Source organism: Ursus maritimus, unplaced genomic scaffold (genome assembly GCF_017311325.1).
Source record: "Ursus maritimus isolate PB19 unplaced genomic scaffold, ASM1731132v1 scaffold_1, whole genome shotgun sequence".
NCBI classification, from domain to species: domain Eukaryota; kingdom Metazoa; phylum Chordata; class Mammalia; order Carnivora; family Ursidae; genus Ursus; species Ursus maritimus.
Genome location: NW_024423343.1, coordinates 42,448,469 through 42,462,742, shown reverse-complemented (window position 1 = coordinate 42,462,742; position 14,274 = coordinate 42,448,469). Strand labels below are relative to the sequence as shown.

At 40.4% G+C, this 14,274-nt stretch overlaps 2 protein-coding genes across 6 annotated transcripts in view; one reads left to right on the top strand and one right to left on the bottom strand.

The window, feature by feature from the left end:
* Positions 1-12,713, top strand: part of GLS (glutaminase) — an 81,525-nt gene extending 68,812 nt beyond the window's left edge. For all 3 annotated transcript variants that reach the window (XM_040642754.1, XM_040642737.1, XM_040642733.1), the window contains 4 exons: positions 8,211-8,272; positions 9,392-9,468; positions 9,548-9,611; positions 12,347-12,713. In XM_040642754.1, the coding sequence (XP_040498688.1) occupies positions 8,211-8,272; positions 9,392-9,468; positions 9,548-9,611; positions 12,347-12,503 (360 nt within the window). In that variant the 3' untranslated portion in view covers positions 12,504-12,713. The remainder of the gene's footprint in view (positions 1-8,210; positions 8,273-9,391; positions 9,469-9,547; positions 9,612-12,346) is intronic.
* The window catches only part of STAT1 (signal transducer and activator of transcription 1), a 50,575-nt gene continuing 46,305 nt past the window's right edge, over positions 10,005-14,274 (bottom strand). The window contains exons 26-28 of one of the 3 annotated variants that reach the window (XR_005838027.1): positions 12,535-12,662; positions 11,806-12,407; positions 10,005-11,709 (exon numbers count right to left, since the gene is read on the bottom strand). The gene's annotated coding sequence lies outside the window, so the exon portion shown is untranslated. Of the gene's footprint in view, positions 12,408-12,534; positions 12,663-14,274 lie in introns of all 3 variants that reach the window. The other 2 variants (XR_005838025.1, XR_005838026.1) reach the window with 2 other exon arrangements.

Below are 14,274 nucleotides of genomic sequence, written 5' to 3'. Positions count from 1 at the left end.
TCATGCCACACAAGGACACGTTGTTAGCTACTTTTATGCTTGGATATAAAAGGAGGGTTGCTAATGGGCCCATTGGTATTTTTTTAGGCCGTTCATTGGCTTTTACCAGAATAACATGAGCCACTGAGATAAGAAGTTGTTTATTTGCTGCTAATGCTGTAGCAATCATATTTGCTCTATTCACATTGACCCAAAACTCATATTTCACTTTTAAAGACTTAAGTGCAGAGACTGAAGATATCTTTAACCTTTTTCCTTTTGTGACATTGGTATGCCAAGTTGAATGATTTGTTTTGTTCGTCTATTTTCTTTTCAATTAAGAACAAAATACCTTTGGTTAGCACCTTGATAGAAAATTAGTATCTCTGATTTCCCTATGAACTGTTTCTTAGTTGCTATTTTCTGAATTCAGTCTTGGTATTGTATTGGTGAGGAAATCTCACGTTAGGTTTTGTTAGGAAATCTCTTGGCCCAGTAGATATTGCACAGTGGTTGAGAGCGCTGACCCCACGAGCCTCAGTCAGACTGGGCATGAGCTCTCACTCTGCCACTTACCAGCGTTATTACTTTGCTCAAGTTAATTTCAATGCATTAGCCTTCAGTTTCCTGTCCTTTGAATAATAACTGATAGTAATACTTGAAGCACTTAGCTCAGTCAAGAGAGAGTAGGTGGTTCGTATTAGCTGTTTTTTTCCTAAATAATGTATACTCTGAGTTTTTGTCTTCATGGGTTGTCAGATTTCTTTGATATACTTGTGACTTCTTAATTTAAGAATAAAAATTATTTCAAGTTAATCTATTCACTGAGAAATTTTGAAAATGGTATGCTTAGAAGAGTTTATTCTTTTATCAAGCAGAATGCAGTATTTGGATCTGCCATTTTGAGGTTGTATTTTGTAAGTGAAATTTCTATGCTCCTCTTTAGAGTAAAATTTTGTGTTCAATTTATTCCTCTCTATTAAAATTATTGTGTGAGCACCTCCTGCATTTGTGTAAAAATGTGGAAATGTCATGAAGTTGCTGGACTGTTTATTCCCTTGAAGGATTTTCTCTAATCCTCTGATCATGTCAGTTTGGATTAATTTTGTCTATATATAGCAGATTAATAGTTGTGTCTGAGTAAGTCAGTGGGAGAGCTTAGGAGCATGTAGGCTCATACTCATCTTCCACTTTCTAATCACAAAAGTACTATAATTTTGTTTTTTCATGTCCATATGATATTTATATGAATATTCAATAAGGGAAAGAGGAAATATCTTTGCTCACATACACATTCTGCAGGTTTATATTTCTACCCTTGTTGGTAAGAGATTAATTTACATTTGCTGACAACTTAATATTTTTCTTTAGCTATACTATAATAGGTTTGCATTTCTTAATCTGACCTTAAGAAAAATATTTATGAAAGAAGGCTGAAAACTTATTTTCATTTAAAGGCTCTAAAAGGCCAAGTTGGCGTGAAGCTTTTAAAACAAAATTGGATCTGGCATGATGATGGTTTATTTAACAGATGACGGAGAGTATCCGTTCCATGGCAACAGATACTGTAGTGAGCTGGAAATGAGAGAGCTGCTTACACCAAACTAGAAGTGGTAGGAACGGAAGGGTGGTTTTTCAGTCACCTGCTTTTTTTTTCATTAAAGCCTTTCCAAAAGGGCTGCATTTGTTTTTGTATGAAGACAGAAGGTAATGAGGAAAAACCAGGGTAGCCACAGTGTCGCAGTTGGTAACAGAGTTGGAAATAACATACTTGGAATAAAGCTAATGAATCAATCCTCCCTCCCTTCTTCCCTCTTTGTCTCTCTTCTCCAACCTTTCCCTCCCAACCTCCCCTCCTTTCTTTTGATATTTAGCAAAGGACCTTTATGGATTAGAGCTAAATTGCCATTTAATCCTTTGGTTTTCTTCTGTCTTTTGGATAATAGTCTGAGGTCTATTAAGGACTCATATCACCATGGTCTAGTTGTACAGAATTGAGAAGGTAGCCCAGCGACATTACTAATTCATATGCTATATGACCTTGAGCCAAGGCCCTTAACCTCAGTGATAGTAATAAATAAAATATACCTATAATTTTCTTTTACAACCAGCCTATCAGATATGTTTAAAAACAGTTACATCTTTTTTAAATGTTGAATTTTTCAAGGCGGTTCACTACATAAATGTAAAGTGGTATTATGTAATTCTAATTGCTGCTTGTACAGAATTGAGGCATTTGGGAGAAGGAGACAAAAAGTCACACAATTCAACTTTTAAACAGGCTTAAAATGAATAGAATGATAGGTTTGGAGAATTAGGGATGTCTTGTTTCAGGATTGTAAAATTGACAATCTCCAACTGCTTCTAGCTGTTTTGGGGGAAAAAGTATGATTTTGATATGCCAAGTATGCTAGTGTTAAATGAATTCATGTGAACTGTAACATTTTTGTCCTACTGTTGTCATGACTTTGTATAAATAAACTAAGATAAGGTTGACTGGTTCTGGCAGGTTCCGACACAGAGATTTGATAAGGAAAATGTAGTAGTACTGGAAAATGTGCAGTATGAAGGGAAAGCTGGTCAACATTTAATTTATGAATTTTTAGTGGCTACATGCCCAAGTGAAGTTTCTCTTTGCTACGGGGAAGCATACATGAAACATCGGAGCCCTTCATTTATATAGGCTACTGTTGAACTGTGTATGTTCCGCTTCTTTGTACTGAGGAGTGATTGATTCATCATAGCAGATGACTCTGTCTCGACAGTTACTGTGAACTCACTGTTTTCTGCACTGGCCTTCTTGACAGGTATTTTAAAAGGAACATAACCCAAGTATCCATTGGGGAGTTACGGGATTGTGCCCTAATCAAGGGCTAGCACACCCACATCCTTTGCAAGAGTTGGCTTGGAGTTGCACAAGTCATCTCATAGGGTGTCCTGGTCCTTCAGTTCGGTTTACGATGCTCGTCATTCCAGAGGGTGTGCCAGTTTAGCTGGGAATACTTGCGGAACTCTTTTAACAAGACCAGGAAGTGGACCGTCCCTAAATGAAATAACATTCCATCTGCTATCTCAAAACTGTTCGACTGTTCCATTTTCTTTCTTGGCATTCTATCCATAGCTCGTTTCATGATTTATGCAAACCTTAAAAATATAGGTGGCTATTTGCTGGCTTAAACATGGTTTTAATTTTGAATGGTGCCAGTGCCTGTGTTCCCCCTAGTGTTTTTCTGTCTAGGAGTGAATGGCACTCATTTTGTGATCAAGCTCCTTCTTGTCTTGATCTATGACTTGGACTAGATTCAGCCCTGCAGCTAGCTTTTTTTTTTCATGGGAAGACTAATAAGCTTCCATGTTACCCTTTAATAACTTTTTTAAACGCAAGCTAGTATTTTTTTCCCCTGATAAATCACAGAGCCTTTGTACATTACAGTTTTCTGATTTTTTTCTCATTTTGTATTTCTCTCTCTGAGCTGAAACATGCTTGTGAATAAAGTATTATTATACTCTCAATGAACTGATTATATTCTAAAACCAGCCACTCTTTGGCCTTATTTAATAAGGAGTTTTAGACCTTTGGAAATATTGAATAATTAAGTGACACATAAAATATATAAAATATCTCTTCAAACGAGCTTGGTCTAAATTCAGAATTTTGAAAAGGGGATATAGTTCATACATACAGTCACTGAAAATCATCAAGGATTTATTGCTCAGAAGGACTAATATACCTTAAAGAATAAGAACTATGGGTAGTTAAAATATGAGTGGTATCCATGTCGGAACTCTGGATGTCTCTTGAGTGATAGAGGAGATAAAGTACATAAGTAAATCTACCATATGTGGTAGTGCCATGGTGAGGGAAATGTCAGAGAAAGAGATGACTTCTGATTGAAGAGATTGGAGTAGAGCTCCTAGAGAGGGGCTATGAAAATGCGGGGGGAGAACAGATGCTTTCAGGCAATAAAAAGTATGTACTATAGCTTGGAGCAAAAGGTACATTCAGGATTGTAGTGGGAGATGGGGGTCTGATTGATGACTCCTTGGTACATGCTGTCACAAAACACCATGCAGGCGACTGGCAACAAGTGACATGGAGAGTGGCTGCTGGATGAGATGCCTGAGGAAGTGTGGTAGCAGAGAAGGAGCTTTCAAAGGCTTCCCGGCCAGCCATGGAAGGAATGGAAGGGCTTGATTAATCAAGCCCTAATCAAAACCCAAAAGGAGAAAAAGGAGCATAGACAACAAAGATAAAAACAAGAGCAATAAGTAAGACCAGTTTTGTTCTGTTGAGGTTGAGAGAGAAAAGTGAGCTAGCTGGAGTGAAGAATCTTGAATGCAAGGCTAAAGAATTTAAGTTTTATCAAGAATAATTTGGGGATTTTTTTGACACTCCCGTGCTGAGAAACCTTTAATGATCAGAGCAATATTTTGAGAAGATGAGTGGAAATATGTGGGGAAGTTTTGGTGGGTGGCAGGGCCAGAAGCAGAGGGACCAGTGAGGAGGATTGAACAAATCTGGTGATGATAACTGAAGTAAAAGTTGGGGTAGAAGAATCGATATTGATTACAATTGAATTCCCCAAGGGGTGGTAACAGTTCGAATATTTGATGCTTTGGGAGAGTGTGTGTGTGTGTAGGTAAAATCAGCTATGTAATGTGAAATATAATATATATGGTGTCAGATAATGATAAGTGCTCTGAAGAGATAAAGCAAGGTAAGGGATAAGGAATGATGACAAAGAGGTATTTTAGAATCTGTGAGATAACTTTTAAGTAGAGACCTGAATGCCATGAGGGCAGGAGCCTCACTATCTGGGGAAAGTGCGTCTTGGGCAGCACAGCAAGCGTAGGCCCAAAGACGGCAAGGAGACCCCTGGCTGGTGGAGAGCTGCAAGGGGCAGGGGGTTAGGGAATGACATACACAAGGCAAGTGGGGAGTAAGGCGTTTAGTGTTCCGAAAGCCATGGTAAAGAGTTTGAATTTTATTCTGGTATGATGGGAGGTCACTGGGAGTGCTATGACCTATGTTTTCAAAAGATCCCCGTGGTGGGAAGGAATGAACAGTTAGGAAGTGATGGCAGTCCTCCAGGTGAGATAAGGTGAGCCTAGGGTGATATTACTGGAGGTGGTGGGAATCCAAATATGTTTTGGAGGTAGAGCAAATGTGTTGATGAGCTAGACATGGGTTGTGAGAAACAGAATCAAGGAATATCACCAGGGTCTATATGGTAGGTTTGTGTGAATTAGAAAAAAGCTAGTTCTGCCTTTACATAAGCAGACCCTCTCAGCATGTTTGTCTGAAGAAGGCTCCCTTCCTCCCATCAGATGTACTTGGGTGCTGGACACCACAGCGGGGTGAGAGGAGCATAGGCTGGGTACCCCTACTTGGCCAGGCATCCTTTAGGGGGGCTCAACCGGTGCAATCAAAGGCAGCAGCCCTGGATGATAGCTTGGCTTTTGGCCTGAGCAACTGGGTGAATTGTAGTGTCATCCCCAATTGAGGGAGACCATAAGAGGAACTAACTGAGGTTGGGAGGTAGAAATCCAGTTCTGTTGTGTGTAAGTCTGAGAGCCTGTTGAGCATTCTAGAGGCAATGTCAAGTAGGCAGATGGATATGGACTTTTGGTGGGGAGCCATCAGAGCTGCAGAGACGCTTGCTATTTTTGAGTTTGAAATGGCAGCATGACAAGCAAGTGGAGCTGTTGAGTTAAGGCTTAGGAACAAAGATTTAGATTAAAGATGTAGATTGGGAAATCATTCTGGTGAAAGAAATGTATGAGACCTTTGAGGAAAATTATACTGCAAAAGGACGGAGACTGCCTTTGGTGTATTCTCCGTCAGTGGGAAGTGGGAGATGATTCTGCAAACAACCTGGAGGAAGATCTGGGTAATCAGCACATCAGCACCGTGGAAGACAAGGAGCAAGAGGGCAGGCCTTGGTGGGGAGGTCATCAAGAAGCAGGGCTTGGGAAGGCTGCTGGAGCCTTTGAGAGTAGAGGTAATGGTGAGGAGGCAATATGCAGGGAATTAGAAATACAAGCTACTTTCAGAAAATATGCACCAAGAGGGGGTAGCGGTAGGGTTTTATATGCTGGTTTTTCAAAACAGGTTGAAGTTGTGTCCACATTAAGGCAGAAATAAGGGTAGCAGTGAAGGAGAGAAAGGTTGAAGGTTCTGGAAATAAAAAGGAGAAATGAAGGAGCAAGTTTAGGTGATTGGGAGGATAAATGTTTAAAAGAACAGGTAAAGAAGTTAGTCTCAGAAGTAAAAAAGGATGGATGTGTTTTGCTTTGAGGTTTGGAGAGAAGGAAGGGAGAATAGGTATTAGAAGTAGATGTTTTGCATAAGAGAGGAAGGAGAAGTGAGAACAGTTATCTAAGTACAGCTGTGGTCAGGGTCATCTGCTTTAGGGGGCACCACTGGTCTTAAAGGCCTGAAGACAGAGCGAATGGGGAATCAATAAGAAAAACTGTCAAGCAATGATGAGAGACCAGCTGGAAATATGAAGAATAATTTGTAATCGCCCATCAGTATTTTTTCTGTGGTCCCAAGAGCACAAGAGAAATTGGGGATTCCAATGTGAGCCAATTAAAAGAAAAAAAGAAAAGTTAAGGACACTTGGAACAGTAGTGGTTTATAACCCAGAAGAATGCCTATCAAAATCACCTGGAGACATTTTTCAAAAGGCTGTTTTTCCTAAAATGTATCATATTGAGGTGTGGGAATAGGACAGTTAGAAATGGGAGGGGAGATGTTTCTATATACTTTTAGAACATTCTCTGTGATTCCATGAAGCTTTTCTCACCTCCAGTGAGAAAACTATTCTGGATTTAGGGTTAGTAAGAGATTGACGACAGAGCACAGGCTGGGCCGGAGCAGTAAAGGGCGGCTCGGAAGGGGAGCTAATGCACTGAAGGGGTAAGAGTAAGGTTTTCTGGAGTAATGTCAGCAATACTAGTAAAATTTGGGGGGTGTGTTCAGCTACTTAGACAGGTTCCTGTACTGCAGAACTTTACAAAGCCTTTCATATGCCCATGAATCTCGCAGAAGGGGATATAATATTTTAAGAAAATAACCTGACTGTAGGACCCTTTTTTCCCCACAGAGTGTCTGTGCACAGTCTCTACAGAACACGTTGTGAAAATGCCGACCTAGAGAAGTCCAGTGATGGCTAGTTCCGTTTGATTTAAAGGGAAGCCGTAGGGAAAAGGAAGCCCTGGGGAAAGGGGAAAGGGGAAAGGTCCAGGTTAAGCCCTTGAAAGCACGGCTCCCAGGTTCGTGGCTTTGTTGGTGGATAGCTGGGTTACTTTCCATCCCTCCAGTCCAACTCCTGTTTCCACCATTGAGTCCAATGTTGGTTGGATCATCAATATGAATATCGAAGTTGCAAAAGACAGAAGTGGGAATTTATAAAGTATTTACATTGTATGTTCCACAGTTTCTCAAAAGCAGGGTTGGATAAAGTCTCTATGAAAGCAAGCCAAAATCTCATGACATTTTAGAATAACTAGCCTTTTCCTTAATTGTAAGGACAAGCAAGTGGGTAACTGTCAAAAGAAGATACACTTTGAAGTCTCGGAGCACTCATTAGCAGTGACTTAAAATCTGGGGAGTTTGCCCCCCTTTTGAGAAGAGGTGGTGTCTTAGGCTCTGAGAATGCCCCAGTTTATACTACCTAGGCATTGACTCGAAGACAGTCTTTCCAGGGGAGTAGTCCTTAAGTTTAAGGTGATTAATACTGATGTTGTCTCCTGGGATTTCCAGAGAAGCCAAGGATTGGCGAGGACAGTGATTGCTGGCAGGGATTAGACATTTATATAGCACGATTTAGTTTTTAACAAAGATGTGATGTGAATTTTATGAGTATAAAAGTCCACTCACGGTACTGAGACAAACTAAATTAGAAAGGTTCTAAACAATTTTCATTTTCCCCAACTATGTGTGTTTCCCAGGCCCCAAATTTCCAATGGGGAAATTCCGCACCAATGTCATTCCATTCCCTCCTTCATGTGGCTTATCTTTATTGGTGAATTTTCTCTCCTAACCCTCTATTTCAAGAAAAATCACACGTGTGTGCTTTTTGGTAATACAGGTGTACTTGTGGTAACTTTCTGTGTGTGACCCGGCTGAAGAGGTCAGAGCACATGGAGATCACTTACCGGTGACAGCAGTACCTTCTATCTATTTATTTCCCCCCATGGATGCCTGAACTCTCTTTTCTTCACAGGTGAAGTCAGTGATAAACCTTTTGTTTGCCGCGTATACCGGAGACGTGTCTGCACTTCGAAGGTGTGTTAACACGGTGGTGTACGAACTCAGCACATGGCTTACAGAAATTCATGAGGTTGCTGCTCGGCAGATGGCCATTTTTTAAGGCTAAAGTCTCACTTCCATTTCTAATAAAAATGACCCAAACAAATTTATATTAAATCCCCACTCAGGCTTTCTATGCAGTCTTGTCCTTTTCGACCTCCTAAAAAGCCCAGGCGTCTGTACTCCCCAGTGTAACCGGTCGATGAATCTGGCTAATTAGTGTTTTATTGGCGTTGAACAAATGCTTGCTCAGTCCCTGTATCCCTTCCCCTTCCCACATTTGGAGGTGAAGGGGGAGTGAATATAGGGGCATCTAGTGTTCCGAAGATCACCAGGGTTAGAAAGGTTGTACAGTACTGCACACTTAGGATCTCTTGTACCAAGCAGCAACTGAATTTTAACATGGAAAAATACCTATGCTTAATTTCTACCTTTGTCTTCAAGTCTGATTAGTATTTATATCAACAGTATCGTATTATAAACTTCAAAGTAGCTAGGAGACTAGATCTTAATTGTTCTCACCACAAAAAAGAAATAATTACATGATGTGATGGAAGTGGTAGCTAACACTACTGTGGCATCATAAATGTATCAAATCCCGCACGTTGTCCACCTCAAACTTCCAGAATGGTCTATGACCATTTTATCTCATTAAAACAATGTGCACTTTAACAATTTTTTTAAAAGTTTCCTGATTAGTACTCGTAAACTGTACACTATAAAATGTTAGTTTACAGAATGAGCGCCTTAGTAAAAACATCGAGCTTTAGTAATAGGTATTAGTTTCTTGCCCTTCGGAGACACGAACCTTGGTATGCCACTGTTCTTGAGTTTTGGACAATAACGTAATGAAGCTGAATTCTGTGAGAGTTGCGAACATTTCCTTTTACCCAAAAAGAACAAAACTGAGGAGAAGAGGGGCGGTGGCATTTACTCAAGAGGCCTGTGTACTGGTTGAACAGGCTCTCAAGTTCCCATTAGTGAACTCGCTAACGGTTGTCACTTGTCTCACAAGACCTTAGGTTGATGGGGTGAATGCTGTAAGTGTGAATTACATTTTCTAGATCCTGAATGGCTGTTCTTACGTGTTTTCAGATTTGCTCTGTCAGCCATGGACATGGAACAGCGAGACTATGACTCTAGAACAGCCCTCCATGTAGCTGCTGCGGAGGGTAATACACGAACCATTCATCTTTTTTTCCCCCCAACTTCTACTTAATACTAAAATCTGCCTGTTTTGTTTTGATACAGGTCATGTTGAAGTTGTCAAATTTTTGCTGGAAGCGTGCAAAGTAAACCCTTTCCCCAAGGACAGGTGAGCACTTATATTACCTTCTACCATGTAACTGGTGAGTCAGGGTTTTATTAGACAGGGCTATAATATTTAAGTTGATGGCATATTTAAATCCACTATGAATATATTGGAGACATTCTTGAACTTGCTGTGGCGCCTTACAAAGGCACCAGACAAAACCTTGTTTCTGCTAGGGTGATCATTCTCTCTCGCATATCCTGTCTCTCATCTAAGGATGGTCTCTTATTCAGAATTTTTGGGGTTAGTCTGTCAGTCAGTGCACTGCATGAAGAAAACAATGCTTTGTGTTGAAAAAGAAAAAAATAGGAATTTTGTCCTTAATGGGCTTTTAACTTCATAGGGTAAAGATAAACATTTATAGGAGCATATTAAAAACGTGTAAGAAAATTACTGTCACAGAATGCTAAAGCGAATATATTAGACTTTCTTGAAATTCCTAGATTTGGCTGGTATCCGTTTTAGAAGGCTCTGTGGAGCTGAATTTTAATCAGTGCTTTGGGGGAAATGAGATTTGAAGGCACGGAAAGGAGAGACGGGCACTCTGTCTGCAGTGGGAGAAATCTGCCTGGAATACATTTTGCTCCTCTCCTCTCTCCTGGTCCACATGGCAAACTGCATTTCATCTTGAAGTAAACGCTGTCCACAAATGGCCAGTCACGGGAGGCTTGAGAGTGCAGCTATATTACGTATATAAATATATAAAGTCAATTCTGTGCTCATGGACTTGCGTATCATGTAACTGGAGTTATGTAACTGGATGAATCAGTAATGAGAATAAAGGTTAAGAATTGAAGGAAAAAATACTTGATAGAGAGGGTTGATAAATTTCATTAGGAGTTTTGGATTGGATTTTTGAGGACTGTATCAATAAGTTCGGGGCAAGTTGATTATTCTCTAGCTATGAGATCTTTGTTTCACCATTTTTTAAATTAGAAGTTTGGGTTTTATTAGATCAAGCTGCTTGCAAGAAATGCAGAAAAGTTGTGTCAGTGTCTGAAAATTGTTGGTGTTGTAAGTATGGTAACACTTTGGTTATCTCATCATGACCTTTACTGGAAATATCCTAAAACCTCATGTTAGGGGGACATTCCTCCCTTTTATCCCCAAATGTAATGGTCATACCAGCTCTTTCTTGAGCCAGAAACTGACGAGAGTGTTTCCCCCACCCAACCTTGTGCCCTGTGTTTATAATGCCAACTAAAACACTATTCAACACATGCCAGAAACTTTGTGCTTTGTATTTTATCCTTTATATCTAAAGACTGAAATGTTTTGTTTTGTTTTTTGCCCTACACTGGCCTCTAGGAATGTGGAAGTAGATGTACCCACTGATAGGCAGGAGTTAGCTAAATAACTAACTTGGTAACTGAGTATTCAACTACTCTAGAATATAAGCTAAACTAAGACAACTCTTTTCTCCATTTCATAGAATCGGTGTCCCCTCAAATTGTAAAATAGGCTTGAGTGAATGTAGTGTATTCTTTAAAGTTGACAGTTTGTATTATTTCATGTAAGAAGAGTTGTCAAAAACATAACTTGCAGTTAACATTCAATTGTTCCACAAAGACAGAAAATGATATGCTGTAGATGACTGAACAGTCCCCCCACCTCCCAGTTTAAGGCCACAGACTCCCTAAATTAATGAAGGCCAGTGTGGAAAAGGAGCTGTTTTTGGAGAAACACGAAGATACATGTAAAATATTACTTACCTGATTTTAAAAATGAAGATTACCAAATTTTATCCAAAAATATTTTTTGAGACTATTCAAAAAACCTTTCCATTCCATGCCGTGACCCCATTAAGGAGGTAAAAGGTTGAAGACAGAGCTGGAAAGGAAAGAAGAAATGACAAGGAGGAAAACCAGAAGGTTGGGGGAGTAGCGGGAGTCTGGGCGCCCGGCAGCCGTGGAGAAGTTCAGTGGAGAGAGACGCAGGGAGGCTCATTCGTTTGTCAAATATCAGGCAACTGATTCTCACACTCTCATTTCCTAGCGTTGTGAGTTTCACAGTATTCTCTTCTTTCCAAAGGCTGTTTAGCTGGTTAATCGCTGCTGGCAACTCTTTCTCTTTCTCTTATCTTCAGTCTTCACCTCTGTCACTGAGGAGCACACCCCAGAAACACACTTAGAGTGAAAGCGCCGTTATTGTTCGCGCGGTGCAGTGGTCCACTGGCGCCCCGGGCTCCCATCCTTACCAGAGATGAGGACAGTGCCAATCCCTCTGGGGCTGATGCCGCTCCTCCAGTGTGTGTCTGGGCCCTAATGAGGTCACAGTTATTTCCAGACTTCTGAGATTTGTTGTGATTTTGAATTGACAGGAACACAATTTTTCAATCAAAGGATAGGGTGACGGGTGTTATATACCTGACTTTTCCTTGGACATTTTATTTAGGGAGCGATCCTGTGGGCTTTTCATGAAATTAAAATTCAGGCATTCCAGAGGATTCCACTGTGTCTGTCCACACTAGAGCTTCCCCTCCATAGGCACTGAGATATGTGAACAAGATCCATTTCTAGAAGATCGTTTTCCCTTCCCCCCATCTCAAGTGGCCTGTAAGACCACTTTTTGAATTACGAGTCCCTTTCTGCATCTCAGTTAATTTTTACTTGGAACATGGCTAAAATGGCTAAATTTGAATGGCCCTTAAACCTGTGTTTAGCATCGGAGAGCGCTGGAGTATCATCTCTGTACGGAGATTATCTAACGACCCAGTCCCTGCTGTGCTACTCGTTTAGGTGGAATAACACGCCCATGGACGAAGCGCTGCACTTCGGACACCACGACGTATTTAAAATCCTCCAGGAGTACCAAGGCCAGTACACGCCCCAGGGAGATTCCGGCAACGGAAAAGAAAATCAAACGGTCCATAAGAATCTTGACGGATTGTTATAACGGTCTTAAACCCAAAATATAAATCACTTACCTATTTAATTGTGGAAAATGATTATGAAGAACCTGTGTATTTCTATCTGGTAGTGATGTATATTTTACATTTGTCATTTCAGTGTTACTGGAGTTTTCTTCATTGTACACACAGGACAAATCTGATCTCTTTGGGAAAAAATAGAAATAAAACAATCTCCCTCCATAATGTGAGCAATATTTACCTCGTGCATTGTATAATTTGATGTAAAAGAAATAGTTACCAGTGCTAGCTTAACTGTGTGGTCTTCAGACTTATTTTTGTGTGTTCTGTGAATTTTCAATTTGTATGATGAACTTAGGCATTTATAAATTAAGCTCTGTTGTACAGTCTGTCCACATGGGTCAGGGCTGCCTTTAGAAACAAAAGAGTGTGATTTTCAGGACTTCACATGTAGATTTAGTTTGAGTGTCTGAACAACTATATGCACTTAGGGTTATTATATGTTTTAAATGTCTCCCATCACCCTAGCTACATGGTGTGACTCTTTAAAAAATTAAAATAGTTAACAACTGTTAGTAGCATAGACCAATTCTGATTAGACTTTATCAGGGAATCTGTTTAAGATATGTTTGGTGACCAAAATATATATGTGAATGTAGTTATATAATACTTTTGAAAAAATTTCCTTTTTCTATATCCCCCTTAGTCCAGCCTCTCTTCCCAGACATTTAGCTATTTGCCTCTTCGCTTTAGCTGGGAATGCGGGTGCTGGCACACTATGCAGTTTTCATGTTTTCCACCGTAAGTCAGAAAATGCCTCACATATCTGGCATCCAAGCTACAACTATGCCATTTGTCTACAGGCGATGAACCAGAGACAAATTACTAAGCTAAGTACAAATTAGTCAAATTCATCAAGCTAAAAAAGGAAGGGATGGGCTACTGCAGCTCTTCCAGATAGGTTTCAGTTTCCAGGATAAAGATGAGGGTAAATTCGGATCAGTGCTCTAAGCTACCAAAGTTATTATGTTGGTAGGAAACTGTTACAGTTATTTTTAAACCCATAATTAAAGGCATCAAGATATTTGTTCTATTTGGGGGACCACTAGATCATTCCAGTTTTCTCCTGATTCTCTACTGTGTAATTGTTGGTGGACTCTACAGTTTAATAAGAACAAAAGGCCATCTCATTTTAAATTGAGACCCACTGTGTGTCTTGGGGAGGAACTGCACCTATGCTTTATCTTGTCATACCTCAGAGGTAAAGGGGTTTGCTAATGAGGATTTCTGACACTAAGCACACACGCAGGCACATACATATACAAATGGACTTTTTCAAAGCCGTGTTAAGTGAAACAAGAAAATCCTCAGATACAGGAATGCTGTTATGATGCAGCAAATTCAGCAAGTTCCCTTTTTTCCCCCTTTTCTATCAGCACACACTGCTGCTTCCAACCTTTATCATCCCTTTCCCCTCTAGCAGCCTCCAGGTGTTTCCATTTTGGTTCCAAAGTCAGTGGCTTCAGCCATTGCCCTCTTAGGACCTAGACAGCAGCTCCTTTGGAGGCACCGTGGCCAGTGTTCCCTAACTGAGCTGCATCCGGCGCACAGCCATGCCCACGTGTGTGCCTCTGCGGGGAGTAAGGTGGGCGGGCGTCCAGCCCTGCTGCTGTGTTCCTGCCCCACGCATCTATCAGGCCATGCAGACAGGTAGTATTTGCAAAATGCTGCAGAGAACAGCATTATCCCCACAGATATTATGGGGTAGATATTCTTTAACTGAAATCAACAGAAAAA